Consider the following 13,328-nt stretch of genomic DNA (forward strand, 5'->3'; position numbering starts at 1 on the left):
CAGCTAGCAGTTAGCAGAAGTAGTCTGCAGTACTGCATCCCAACCACTGCACCAACATGGCTCACATAACAAAATAATTATTATCCTTACATAATTCTTTTTGTTGTTTTTTGAAAGCTACCTTATGTCACTTTTAAATAAAGTCAATATTTGCTTTCAATATTTGGAATCTAGGAAAAATCAACCACGGGCATCAATCTAGCTGAGTGAATGCCAGTTATTCTATCTCAGCCCTAGGAAAATAGCCATGTCTTGTCTATTGCTTGTCAGAAGTCAAGACTCACTTGAAGACACAAGTGTCTTCTTCTTGTTATACTTTTAATGTCAGATTTGCATACTCCCACTTGTACATATGCACTTTGACTCCTCAAATCATAACCTTAGGTTGGATTTGGAAGTAATGCAAGTTCCAGTCTGGTTAGGAAGACTATATGGGATACCAATGCTGTAGGCTAGGCTGAAGAGTAGAAAAACTTCTCAAAAGAAGGCAATGAAAACAATTTCTGTTTTCATGAAGATTGTATGGTTGAACTTACCTTAAATATGTTTTACTTTAATCTAAATGTACACTGCTTCTTAGAGCTCACAACGTAGAGTCAAAGCAAGAGTATGTTATCTATGGACGTAACAGGGAGGGGACCTCCTGGGGAGGAAAGCTATGGCAAATCTAGACAGCATACTAAAAAGCAGAGACATCACCCTGCTAACAAAAGTGCACATAGTCAAGACTATGGTTTTTCCAATTGCAATGTATGGCTGTGAAAGTTGGACCATAAGCAAGGCTGAGCACCAAAGAATGGAGGCCTTTGAACTCTGGTGCTGGAGAAGATGCCTGTGAGTCCCTTGGACTGCAAGGCGATCAAATCAGTCAGTCCTAGAGGAGATCAACCCTGACTGCTCTTTAGAAGGCCAGATCCTGAAGAGGAAACTCAAATACTTGGGCCATCTAATGAGAAGGAAGGACTTACTGGAGAAGAACCTCATGCTGGGAAAGATGAAGGGCAAAAGAAGAAGGGGACGGCAGAGAATGAGGTGGTTGGATGGAGTCACTGAAGCAGTAGGTGTGAGCTTCAATGGACTCCAGAGGATGGTTGAGGACAGGAAGACCCGGAGGAACGTTGTCCATAGGGTCACAATGAGTCAAATATGACTTCACAACTAACAAGAAGAAGAAGAAGGGGAAAGTCCTAACACATTTCAGAGACTTTTGGGTGGCCATCTGGAATTGTTCATGCAGTTTTAGTTCATGCCGATTAATAGCAATAAAAGGAAGAAAGTGGGGAGGAAAACTTGCCTGGAAATAGGAGACAGAAAAAGCACAAGAAAGTCATCAGACCTGCCCACAGGTCATACCATCAGTGTCTGCTTTAGAGATTTTCCACATAAAATCATTTATGTGCTCACCGAAAGGAAATACATGTTTGCTCTTCAAAGTAGTTAACTTTGCTAACAGTGGGAAATTTAGTTACAATCTAAACCTCTTGGAGTGTATCAGGTTATGGGTGGCAGGTCCAGAATGTGTGTTACAGAAATATTTCCATGTTTGTTGAAATGCAGCGAAACAGATTTCACAGCTTACCTGAAATGGATATTTATTTTGACAAGGTATAACAATATCCTCATTCTTCACTGTCTCAACACATTTGATTTTGGAAATGTCAACCGATCCTTTTCTGTATTTTTTCTGCAATGGGACAAAGATGGAATCGTCTTAAAAATGAGGGATTTCAAACAATTTGGAGAGTTAGAAAACTGCCAGGTTTTCTAAACTGCCTGCAAATTGCAACCCCACACAGAGGAGGCCAGAGGAGGCCAGAGGAGGGCACAATTGTTCAAATAAAGCTGAAGTAACCCAGGGTTTTTTTCCCCTTGAAAATAGTCCCAGAGACTTAAGAGATTTAAATTTTACTACTTATGAAAATCCCCTTTTCTGAGGCACAACTCAGGTATAGAAATGTCCACCATTTTTTTCAAAGAATGATCCTTTTTTTTTTTTTGAAGGAGGTCATACTTGTCTTTATATCCAACAGAATTTTCAAGTGGCTCAGTTTCCCGGGAGAAAAATATTATCTGTTTTCTTCCAATCACCCTCTCTGTGCCTAAATCATTATCATGGTGATTAAAAGTAGAGTGGTATCTCGGCATTCCTCATCAATTGTTTATGGGAAGTGCAATGAGTACAAAAAATGATGAGTACCAAACAAATTTTTCCCATAGTGAGTCACAAGGCAGCCGACGCCTACAAGTTTATTTTACTTTATTTTATTTAGTTTGTCAAACATGTTACAAGATAACAGGTATAAGTATAAACATGGACATGAACGAAGGAAATGAGTACAAATACATGGGGACAGTAGGACAGCACGCTGGTGCGCTTATGCACGCCCCTTTTACGGACCTCTTAGGAATGGGGTGAGGTCCACAGTAGACAATTTAAGGTTGAAGCTGGGAGGGTTAGAGGATATAACAACGGAGTCAGGTAGAGCATTCCAGGCGTTGACCGCTCTGTTGCTGAAGTTGTATTTTCTGCAATCGAGTTTGGAGTGGTGTACCTTGAGTTTGTATCTATTGTTTGCCTGAGTATTATTGAGGTTGAAGCTAAAGTAGTCATTGACAGGTAGGACATTGTAGCAGACAATTTTGTGTACTATGCTTAGATCGTACTGCAGGCAGCATAGTTCCAAGTTGTCCAAGGCCAAAATTTCAAGCCTGGTGGTGTAAGGGATTCTATTGTGAGCAGAGGACTGGAGTACTCTTCTCATGAAATACTTCTGGACCCGCTCAACTGTACTAATGTCCATTATACAGTGTGAATTCCAGTCAGATGAGCTGTATTCAAGAATTGGTTCTAGCTTGTGCGTTGAATACCAAACAAGCGACGAGTATCAAGACAAAAATTTTCACATCAAAATGTGTTGAGTACCATTTGATGAGTTTGAAAGCAGTTGAATACCAAGTTACCAGTGTATCCAAAAGCCTCCTGACATCAAACAGTCATGTTAATTTTCAGCTTAGTCATTGTGTAAGGGTTATCTATTGCAATGTTCCCAAACGCACAGTAATTAATCCTAGGTGAAAAATCCTCTTTATTGCCTCTTTTTGTCCCTTGTTTCAAGGTGCAGAATAAACTTTGCTCACTGTAAAGGTACGTCACATTCTGATTACTACAGATTTGTGTGAGAGCAATAAGATTCTGAGAATTTTATTTACATTCCTTTCCTTGTGATCTCCAATGGGAATTTTCCCTTGTTCATAGCAGCCACCTCCTGCGCCAAAAGTTTCATTTAGCTATCCACCATGTCTCTAATTTTCCTTTAGGGTCAGTTCAGACTTCAGCGGTTCATAATTTCAATTATGAAATTATTTCTTTGCTCCACTTTTTATATTTCCAACCCTAAATTATATCTGGCTACTCTGAAATATTTGATGCCATCTCCAACTTTTCCATATTATTTCTGGTGCTTACTCTTAAAAAGCATTGAAAAGCCTATTTAGATCCCTTCAGAGTAAGACATACTGAAGTTTGCAGATAATACAACAGTGATTGGTCTCATTCAAGACAACGATGAATCTGCATACAGATGGGAGGTTGAACAACTAGCCTTGTGGTGCAACCAGAACAATCTTGAACTAAATACACTCAAAACCATAGAAATGGTGGTGGATTTTAGAAGAAACCCTCCCATACTACCACCTCTTACAATACTAGACAACACAGTATCAACAGTAGAGACCTTCAGGTTTCTAGGTTCTATCATATCTCAAGACTTAAAATGGACACCTGACATCAAAAACGTCATCAAAAAAGCACAACAAAGAATGTTCTTTCTGCGCCAACTCAGGAAGCTCAAACTGCCCAAGGAGCTGCTGATTCTGTTCTACAGAGGAATTATTGAGTCTGTCATCTGCACCTCTATAATTGTCTGGTTTGACTCTGCAACCCAACAAGAGAGACACAGACTTCAACAGATAATTAGAATTGCAGAAAAAACAATTGCTACCAATCTGCCTTCCATTGAGGACCTTTATACTGCAGAGGTCAAAAAGAGGGCTGTGAAAATATCTACAGACCCCTCACATCCTGGACATAAATTGTTTCAACTTCTACCCACAAAATGACACTATAGGGCACTGCGCAATAGAACAACTTGACACAAGGACAGCTTTTTCCCCAAATGCCATCACTCTGCTAAACAACTAATCCCCGCAACACTGTCAAATAATTTACTAAGACTATATTACTATTATTATTATTCTCTTCATAGTATCTATCTCTCCCCACTTATGGCTAAAACCATGTTGCTTGTATCTCTCAATTTATATTGTTTTATTTGTTTACTGGTATGATTTGATAGCTTATTAGTAACTTTGGCTATCACTAAGTGTTGTATCTTTTTATTCTTGATGAATGTATTTTATGCTTTTTAATGTACACTGAAAGCATATGCACTTAAGACAAATTCCTTGTCTGTCCAATCACACTTTGTCAATCACACAGAATTCTTTATTGGCCAAATGTGATTGGACGCACGAGGAATTTGTCTTTGGTGCAGATGCTCTCAGTGTACATAGGAAGACAAGATACATTCGTCAAGAATCATAAGGCACAACACTTAATGATAATCATAGGGTACAAATAAGCAATCAGGAAACAATCATTATCAATATAAATCGTAAGGCTACAAGCAACAAAGTTACAGTCATGCATTCATAAGTGGGAGGAGATGGGTGATAGGAATGAATGAGGTCTAATAGCAGAGTGATGGCATTTGGGGAAAAACTTGTGTCTTGTTGTCTTGGTGTGCAGTGCTCTGTAGTGTCGTTTTTGAGGGTAGGAGTTGAAACAATTTATGTCCAGGAGGTAAGGGGTCTGCAGATATTTTCCCAGCCCTCTTTTTGACTCGGGTAGTATACAGGTCCTCAAGGGAAGTTGGGTTGGTATTGTTTTTTCTACATTCCTTGTGTCCAATCACACTTGGCCAATAAATAATTCTACTCTATTCTAGATTCTTATAGACACTATAGACATATTCCTAAAGAATCTTACATTCTGCTTTCAGTTCTTTAACTAGCAACCAATCCATAAAATGAGCTGTTGAAAGAGGGAAAGCAAAGCCCTAGAAGTATTACAGAAACACAAAAATTGTGTATTGCATGTTCATGCTTTGCTGCCCAGCATCAGGAAGAATGCCAGGATGTTGTTCATCAAGATAAGGTTAAAAATATGCATGAAAAACAGTCTGCAGTTCCTGAAATTAAAGGGATAACAAAACTTTTTTTATTGTGCACACAACAAAACTTTCAGACTTCTTATTAAAGAATACCAGAGAAACAACTTTCCATTTTTAATATTGGTTTCAGATTCTTTCAATCCGAGTTTTTAATTACAAGCCATTTGGGGGCTATTCAATGTCTCTCTTATGAAATATTCTACTTGCAAAAACTATGGGAATGCCTACTGTATGTCATTATGACCTGTCTTTTATCTCTTTCATACATACATACAGAGACAGTAAAGATTTTTTTTTAAATTAGCAACCTTCTGTGATTAGTGATGCTCAGGTTCCATATTATTATATAAATTGCTCTTTGTAGATTAATCCACTGAGACATTTCTGCAGGCTTTAAGAAATTGTTTTTAAAATACAAAAAAAAAGAATTAACAAAAGCTGTCGTGTCCTGCCAGCGGTCAGCAGAGCTGGCAGCAGAGTCAGACAGTGTGGAGGTTGGGGAGGAGCATGGGCCACTCCTGGAGGGTGGGGCAGGCTCAGATGAGGGCTCTGCATCGGAGGTAGAGATTGGGCTGAGGCCGTCTGGCAGTGATCAGGTGCCTATGGAGCTAGACAGCAGTGAGGCAGAGGAACAGCTAGAGCCTGTTCCCAGTGTGCGCATGTGCAGAGCTGTCAGAAGAAAAGAACTCAGATATCAGGGTAAACCTGAGAGTAAAGTCACAGGTGGAAGGTGGGAAATAAAAAAGGAACGAAAGGGGAGTGGGCTTTTGCGGGAAACAATTTGTTTGTTTGTTGTTAGATTTGTTTCAGGAGTGTAAAGATCTGTGCATGAATCTCAGAGACTCTGTGCCCAGTCTTTCCTTGCACAGCACCTCGTTTGGAAAATATTTACATGGCTGCTTTCCAAGACAGATAAGTTCTGTAGTCATAAACATTCCTTTGAAAGACTGTTTGCCAGGCCTTGCTGAATGTGAATGAGAGGAATTCACATTCGTTTAATAAAAGGGGTTTTGTCGGGACAAGGACTCTGCCTCATGCTTTTTGGAAAAGCCTAGGTCAGAACAAAAGCAATAATGGAAAATGTGTATAGAAAAAATGAATTATCATTCAATTTAACATTCAACATAAAATGCCCTCCCTGATTGAATGCTGAAAAATATATTTCAAATATCTTATTTTAACTTTGGAGTTAATTAAAAAAATTATTAAAAAGACATCGTTTTTTTATACGTGGCACTTTCTGTTCACACAGACAGAGATTTGATTTATTGAATGTGTAACTGAGCTACACTGTACCCTACATCCTACCCTTAATGTCTAATAGAGGTAGTTCTTGACTTACAACAGTTCATTTAGAGACATTACTGAAAAAAGTGAGTTATGACCAGTTTTTGGAATTATGGCACTGTGGTATCATGATGAAAATTCAGATGCTTGGCAAGTGACTCATATTTATGACAGTTGCAGCATCCAGAGGTCGTGTGATCACATTTGCAACCTTCTGACAAGCAACGTTAATGGGGAAACCACATTAATTTAACAACCGTGTTACTCACTTACCAGTGAGCAGTGATTCACTTAATAACTCTGACAGGAAAAATCATAAAATGGGGCAAAACTCACTTAACAAATGTTTCACTTACCAAGAGAAATGTCTGGTTCATTTGTGGTTGTAGGTTGCGGACTGTCTGTGTATGCTCCTGCCACTGAATGTCGCATGGGATCTGCGAAACCAACTTTCTTGATAAGCTCCAAATGAATTCAAGACCATTATATTGAAAAACACATACAGCTGGCTCTTGAATGATGACCACAGCTGGGGGTTAGGATTTCAGTCACCTAGCGATGCGGTCATTAAGTGAGTTGTCATGTGACTGGACCTAATTTTATGTTTACCATGGAGGTGATGCAATGGTTATAACTTCAAGGATAAGTCTCACATCACTTTTTCCACAGCTGTCGTAACTTTGAACCATCATTAAATGAATGGACATCAGTTGAAGACTACCTCCACTTATATATACAGCACTTGAGATGAACAATATTACAAGAAACTCAGAGCTGGTAAAGACAGCAAAGTCATGAAATCAGAGAACCAAGAGGAAATACAACTAAATCTAATCTATAATATTACAAATTATAATAATTTATATTGCTATATAATATAATGGTGGCTAAGATGCCGAGCTTGTCGATGGAAGAGGGAATAAAAGAGGAGCGAAAGGGGAGTGGAGTTTGCAGGAGACAATTAGTTCGCTTAATTGGTTCATGACTCTCTGAGACTCCTTGCCAAGTTTTGCAGCTATCGGCCTGGCAGCTCTCCAAGCCAGATAAGGACTGTGACTGTAAATCCTCCCTCGAAAGACTTTATTGAATGAGAAGAATTCATAGCAAATTAATAAAAGGGGTTTTTGCCGGGACCAGGAGTTTGCTTCATGCTCTTGGGAAGCCTGGGTAAAAACAGACACTATCAATACCTGAACACATCAATATCAATGATTCAGAGAGATTTTGATTGTTTTATATTTTTCTTATACACTGATTTGCTTCTTCTGATATGTTAAAACTTCAATAGCTTTACGTGCCTGTAGAATGAACTTGGGCAACATGTCTGTAAATGAAAATGCTGTCAGATTAAATTTATGTTCAACAACTCCCCACTGTGTTATCTTTTGAGTTTTGAATTTGACTATTGGCCTGATTCAAACCAGATGGCCCGCTGACCTCCAGATTCCAGTCATGTTACTTCTTGGGATGCTAACTGCCAGGGCATCCTGACAATATTTTTTTTAGTCACCCATTTAATTTGTCCCCAACTTCACTTCAGCACAATCCTGGAATGCAATGATGCAAGATGAATTCCAGCAATTTCTCAGTACACACATAGGGCTTCTCCCAGTGCACGCCAAGGGCTTCTCCCTAACATTTAACCAAATGAGTTTTTCCTCCAATAAGCTCTCGTTTCTAAGTTCTAATAAGGCACTGGACCAAGTGGCTATTTTCTTATCCTCCAACACTTCTACCCAAACACCCAGAGTGTTATTTTTAATTATAAAGGTATAAGGAGGAAGAGGAAAAAAACCACAATAAAGCAAATTAACAATTGCCTGCCGATCAACATTTCTTTTAAAATGATAGACAGACCAGGGTTGGTATTCACTTCCCTACCAGTTCACAAATGTGAGGGCGCGCACATGTGCTTGGCCTTTTGCGCATGCGCTTTGGTTTGAAAACATGCCTAAATGGCATGGCATAGAGCGGGTTGGATGGGCCCGTGGTGGGTTGCAGGCAGTATGCCCTGGTACGGGCGCACTGATGCCTGCCTGGAGCACCGGATACTGTTCCAGTACGGTGCTCTGGATGGCCCACCTAGCTGCCTGTTGTTCTTACCTGTATTTGAACTCTTCAGCACTTCCGTGCACATGCATGGCGCATACGGTGCCTGTGCGATGCTCCACTGAGCAGCTGGAGCGTCACGGGGGCATCCCTGGGGGATAGGACGCATGCACGTGCTGTACGCTGGGCCCTGTTGCACCGTACCATTTGGACCAGGATCCAGAACACACCACTGGACAGGCCAACCCGTGATTTCCACTACTGGTTTAGGTGAATCGATCCAAACCGGCTGAATATCACCTCTGAGACAGATCCAACTGAATAAAAAAGGACTTTCTACACACGCTGTACATACTACAAAAGAGATCCAACCCTGATTTCGCAAAAATGTTTTTCTTCTATAAACAAAGAGAGTGAGTTGAGTGGCCCACAAAGGAAATTGTCTAAACTAAAGTCTTTTCCTTTAGTTTTCAGGTTTTAATGAACTGAAAAGAGGCATTGAACTTACATAGGTCTATCATTTTCAAATACCCATCAACATTTGGGAAGCCAGGCCCCCTGCCTGTCACAAGCCAGGACAAAGGGTGAGTGATGCAGGAGAAACACCTCCTTTAAAAAGCCTGGCTGGTAGCACCTCGTAAAGGTCCCTTTCCAGGGTTACAGGAGAAGACGGTCAATAGTTTTGAAGGTGGAAGAGGGCTCTACGCCCCAACGGCAGATAAAGCAGCAGAACCATCTTCTAGGAGAAGGGAAACTCTGATTACAAACCTCCACTGCCTTGTGGCTGTATCCACTACTGGAAAAGGCTTCAGGAGTCAACCTGGAGGCAAAATCCTCCTGTGACGCAGCTGGAACCAGTTGTATCAGCTCTGCCATTCCATTGGACTATTTCAACGATGTGGAGAGGGGGGGGGAATTTGCTGCTTGGGTCACAGTCTATCCTCCATATTAATCTACACAGACCTCGTGCTGGAGAGGACACTCCAGCTTTGACCTCTTTCCAGAGCACGATACCATAGTCTTTTGAGACTGAAGGATGCCGATGAGATGTCACACAGCCATATTAAATAAGACACAAAGTAGTAGATGGATACTTCTGCAACCAACCAAAAGCACTGTTCAGGCAGGCTGTATTTGGGATTTTGGAGTAGGCATTTTGGAGTGGTTTCCACCTCTCCCATTCTTGGATTGAATTTAAATCTAACTTCGGCGTGTTCCTATCCTGTGCTTGTGTGGGACAAAAAGTTAGAATTCTCTCTATGTCCCTACTGTCATCTAAGGGATATCTAGATTTCCACTGTGGTCTAGGCTATGGTGGTCCTCTGGTGATATGGCCTTTCTGAGAAAGAAGGGTGACACTACTTTTGAGTCTACACATTCTTATGTTTCCATCAAGTCAGGGTTTTGAACAACAACTCTCCTACAACAGAGTAAGAAGCTGTTAAGGCTTGGGGAGAAAAAGAATTAGCTTCTAAGAATCTGTAAGTGACATGGTTCATACAAGCAGTCAATAATGTATATTCAGGGGTGGGATTTAGTCAGTTTAGTCACCCAGACTGACTGGGTGAACTGGTAGTTCCAGCGATCAATTGGCCCCGCCCATCCACCCCTGCGCTAGTCTGTCCTATATTTTCTTTGAAGCCCAGTTGATAGGTGCAGCAGAGTGGATTGCTGTGCCTCAACTGTTTTACTCACTGGGGCTGCAGTAGAAGGTAAGTTTAGAGTTGTTTTCAAATGCAGTGTGTACCTGCGGAGCAAATATTTGGTGCACTGGTGTGTAAAGCGCGTGCTCAGCGAAGCAGTTGTTACACCGGTTAAATCCCACCACTGTGTATATTACAGTAGGGGCCAAAGTTGTGGAAACCTTTTGGGAAAAGGGTACAGTATTTTTAATGTTTGATGGCTAATAACACCACTTTTTTGGGGGGAGTAGTACCATAAAATTACATATCAATGGAAAGATAATTTAATCAAGAATGTATTGCAATAACTTATACGATTTGATATTAGAACAGCAGTTATAAAGAAGCAAAGTGAAACACGTAGAAAAAATGAGATGTACAAAAATTACCACCTTGTCAGTTAATACTTAGTTGGGTAACCTTTAGCATGAAATACGGCCTTACATCGTCTTCCCATGGAGTGAACCAAGTCTTTTAGTTTTGCAGCAGTTATAATGTGAAACCAAGATTGAATGATTACTTCCATTAAATGGGTTTTATTGCTGGCTATATTTGGCTACAACTTTTCATAGAATACAGATAATTGTTGCGTTACATTCTTGATTAAATTACCTTTCCATTGATATATAATTTTATGGTACCATTGCAAAAAAAAAAGTGGTGTTATTAGCCATCAAACCTCAAAAATACACTTTCCCCAAAAGGTTTCCACAATTTTAGCCACTACTGTATATTATAAGCCCATGATGGCGAACCTATGGCACGCCTGCCAGAGGTGGCATGCAGAGCCCTCTCGGTGGGCATGTGTGCCATCGCCAGGTACTCTTCTGGTTTCTGGTGTGTACATGCATGCTGGCCAGCTGGTCTTTGTGGGCGCCACAGTGCCAGAAAACTGCCTGAAAATTGGCCAAAAACCAGGCCATTTTCTGGGCTGTTTTTCAGGCCATTTTCGGGCCAAAAAGGACAGAAAGAGGGAGGAGTGAGCTCCCTCCCATATTTGGGCATACCAGGGGTTGTAACACAAATACATACCTATTTCCCTGGCTTAGCTGAAGGAGGAGAGCCTGTGGTGTAGTGGTTAACAAAATCTGCCTAATATGTAACATCCCAGGTTCAAATCCCAGTAAGGGTATGGCTAGCTGATGAGAGCTAAATAGCTTGAAATGGATCCATACTAGTCTCCCTTTATTTATTTATCAGCACAAATACAACACAAATATAAAAAGGCAACATTAAAAATAAAAATATGGGTTTCTGCCTGGATGGTTTTCTGTGATGAGCCGAAGGACAGAAAGAGGGAGGAGTGAGCTCCCTCCCATATTTGGGCATACCAGGGGTTGTAACACAAATATACATACATACATACATACATACATACATACATACATACATACATACATACATACAAAATGTCAGTCATAGTTATATATGAAATGTCAGTCATAGTTATTAGTCCCTTTTATACAAAGTGATTCATAGGTTTATGAGACGCCATACAAACAAATGTTAAAGGCAATAGCAAAAAATAGAAAATTGAAATCCAGTTTCCTACCTCTGGACGACCTTCGTAATAGGCTAACATGGATTTTGTGAGCACAAAAAGCCTCTCTTTGTAATTTAAAGGAGACGTCCTTTTCTTTTGTTGAGACCTTTTAATCAGAATCTCTTCTAGGATAGCATTCATATTCATTTCAACCCCTTCCTCGTTCTTTCTCCGGCCATTGAAGATCCAACTCTGAAAAAGAAACAGCAGCAGCAACCCTTAAGATCCTATTTTTTTCAGCAACACAAACGCACAGTGAGAAACAGTCGGCAGCTGATCAGGACACTTTCACTGCTCTGGGTGGAAGGCAGCAATCTACGGAAGTTAAATATTAGACAGAAAGGTCCACATTTTGCTTCACCAAGACCTGCAATTACTTTGCATATCTAACTGGAGCCCTGTACTCAGCTGGTGTGACACACACCAATTTTCATATACTTTACACATGAATATGAAATTCAAATTAGGCAATGTAAAACAGAGGTCTACTCATTTTTAAATTTGATAGGGCCACCCACCTAACCTAGGAAATCCAAATGACAAACAACAATTATCAAAAGCAACACAGTACAATAAAATATCTATCAGCCAAAGAGAAAACATCATTAAAATGAAACATGCTGTAGTACAGGTAAGGTCCTTGAGTGACAACCACAACTGAGCCCAAAATATATAGATAATAACAAACAATTTAAATATAAAAAGCTGCAATAAGGATAGAACTTTACTTGTAGTACGAGAAGCTGATCATAGTTTCACCTGCAGTCTTCAGCTGCAAGCTACTCAACCATGCCTGCAACAGTGAGAATGAGGGCAATGCAAAACAAGAGATGCAACCAGTAGCATGTTGCAGAAATTATTTGTGTTGCCAGCTGTGGCATTTCTATCCCTTGCTCAACCTGGGGGGGGGGGGCTCAAGGTGTTTCCTAAAAAACAAGTGCCTTTGGAGTTAAATTAACTGCTGCTTCCAACTGTTTTTAATCTATGCTGATATATTCTTCAAGATTAAATGGAATTGCAAGGAAGTTTTTTCAGGATTTTCCCCTATCTATTAACTATAAGGGTGAGGTCAAAAACCTGCTTCCAAGCAGACAACACAACCACAGATGGAAATCATTTCTGACATTAAGTTACCTTGTTTCCCTGAAAATAAGCCCTCCCTGAAAATATTTAAATGCATGCACAGCCGATCCCCGCCATTTCCTCTGGTTGCTTGCCGCGCAAACAACACAAGATTAGGAGGCAAGGCTGGAGGGGGGGAAAGGAGGGAACATGCCACATGTACCCCACACACCCTTACCTAATGCCCACTCCCGCAACCATAGCCACCACACCCCTTCTATCACGCTAATGGCCAGCACAAAAAAAAAAGCAGGCCCAGCAACATGCAACACAGCAGCAGCCATGGGGTGTCCACGCTCGCCGCCTCCTGGACTTAAAAAATAATAAGACTTCCCTAAAAATAAGGCCAAGGCTTATTGGGGGGGGGGGTGTCAAAAGAAAATAAGGCCCTGTCTTATTTTCGGGAAAATACGG

General features: G+C 40.5%; 1 protein-coding gene across 1 annotated transcript in view; it reads right to left on the bottom strand.

Annotated features, from left to right (window-relative positions):
* Positions 1–13,328, bottom strand: part of TEC (tec protein tyrosine kinase) — a 97,891-nt gene that overhangs the window by 41,000 nt on the left and 43,563 nt on the right. The window contains exons 2-3 of the mRNA XM_081958907.1: positions 11,802–11,984; positions 1,580–1,684 (exon numbers count right to left, since the gene is read on the bottom strand). Of these exons, the coding sequence (XP_081815033.1) occupies positions 1,580–1,684; positions 11,802–11,939 (243 nt within the window). The 5' untranslated portion in view covers positions 11,940–11,984. The remainder of the gene's footprint in view (positions 1–1,579; positions 1,685–11,801; positions 11,985–13,328) is intronic.

This window comes from Natrix helvetica (genome assembly GCF_964273705.1).
Source record: "Natrix helvetica genome assembly, chromosome: 7".
Lineage (NCBI taxonomy): Eukaryota > Metazoa > Chordata > Lepidosauria > Squamata > Natricidae > Natrix > Natrix helvetica.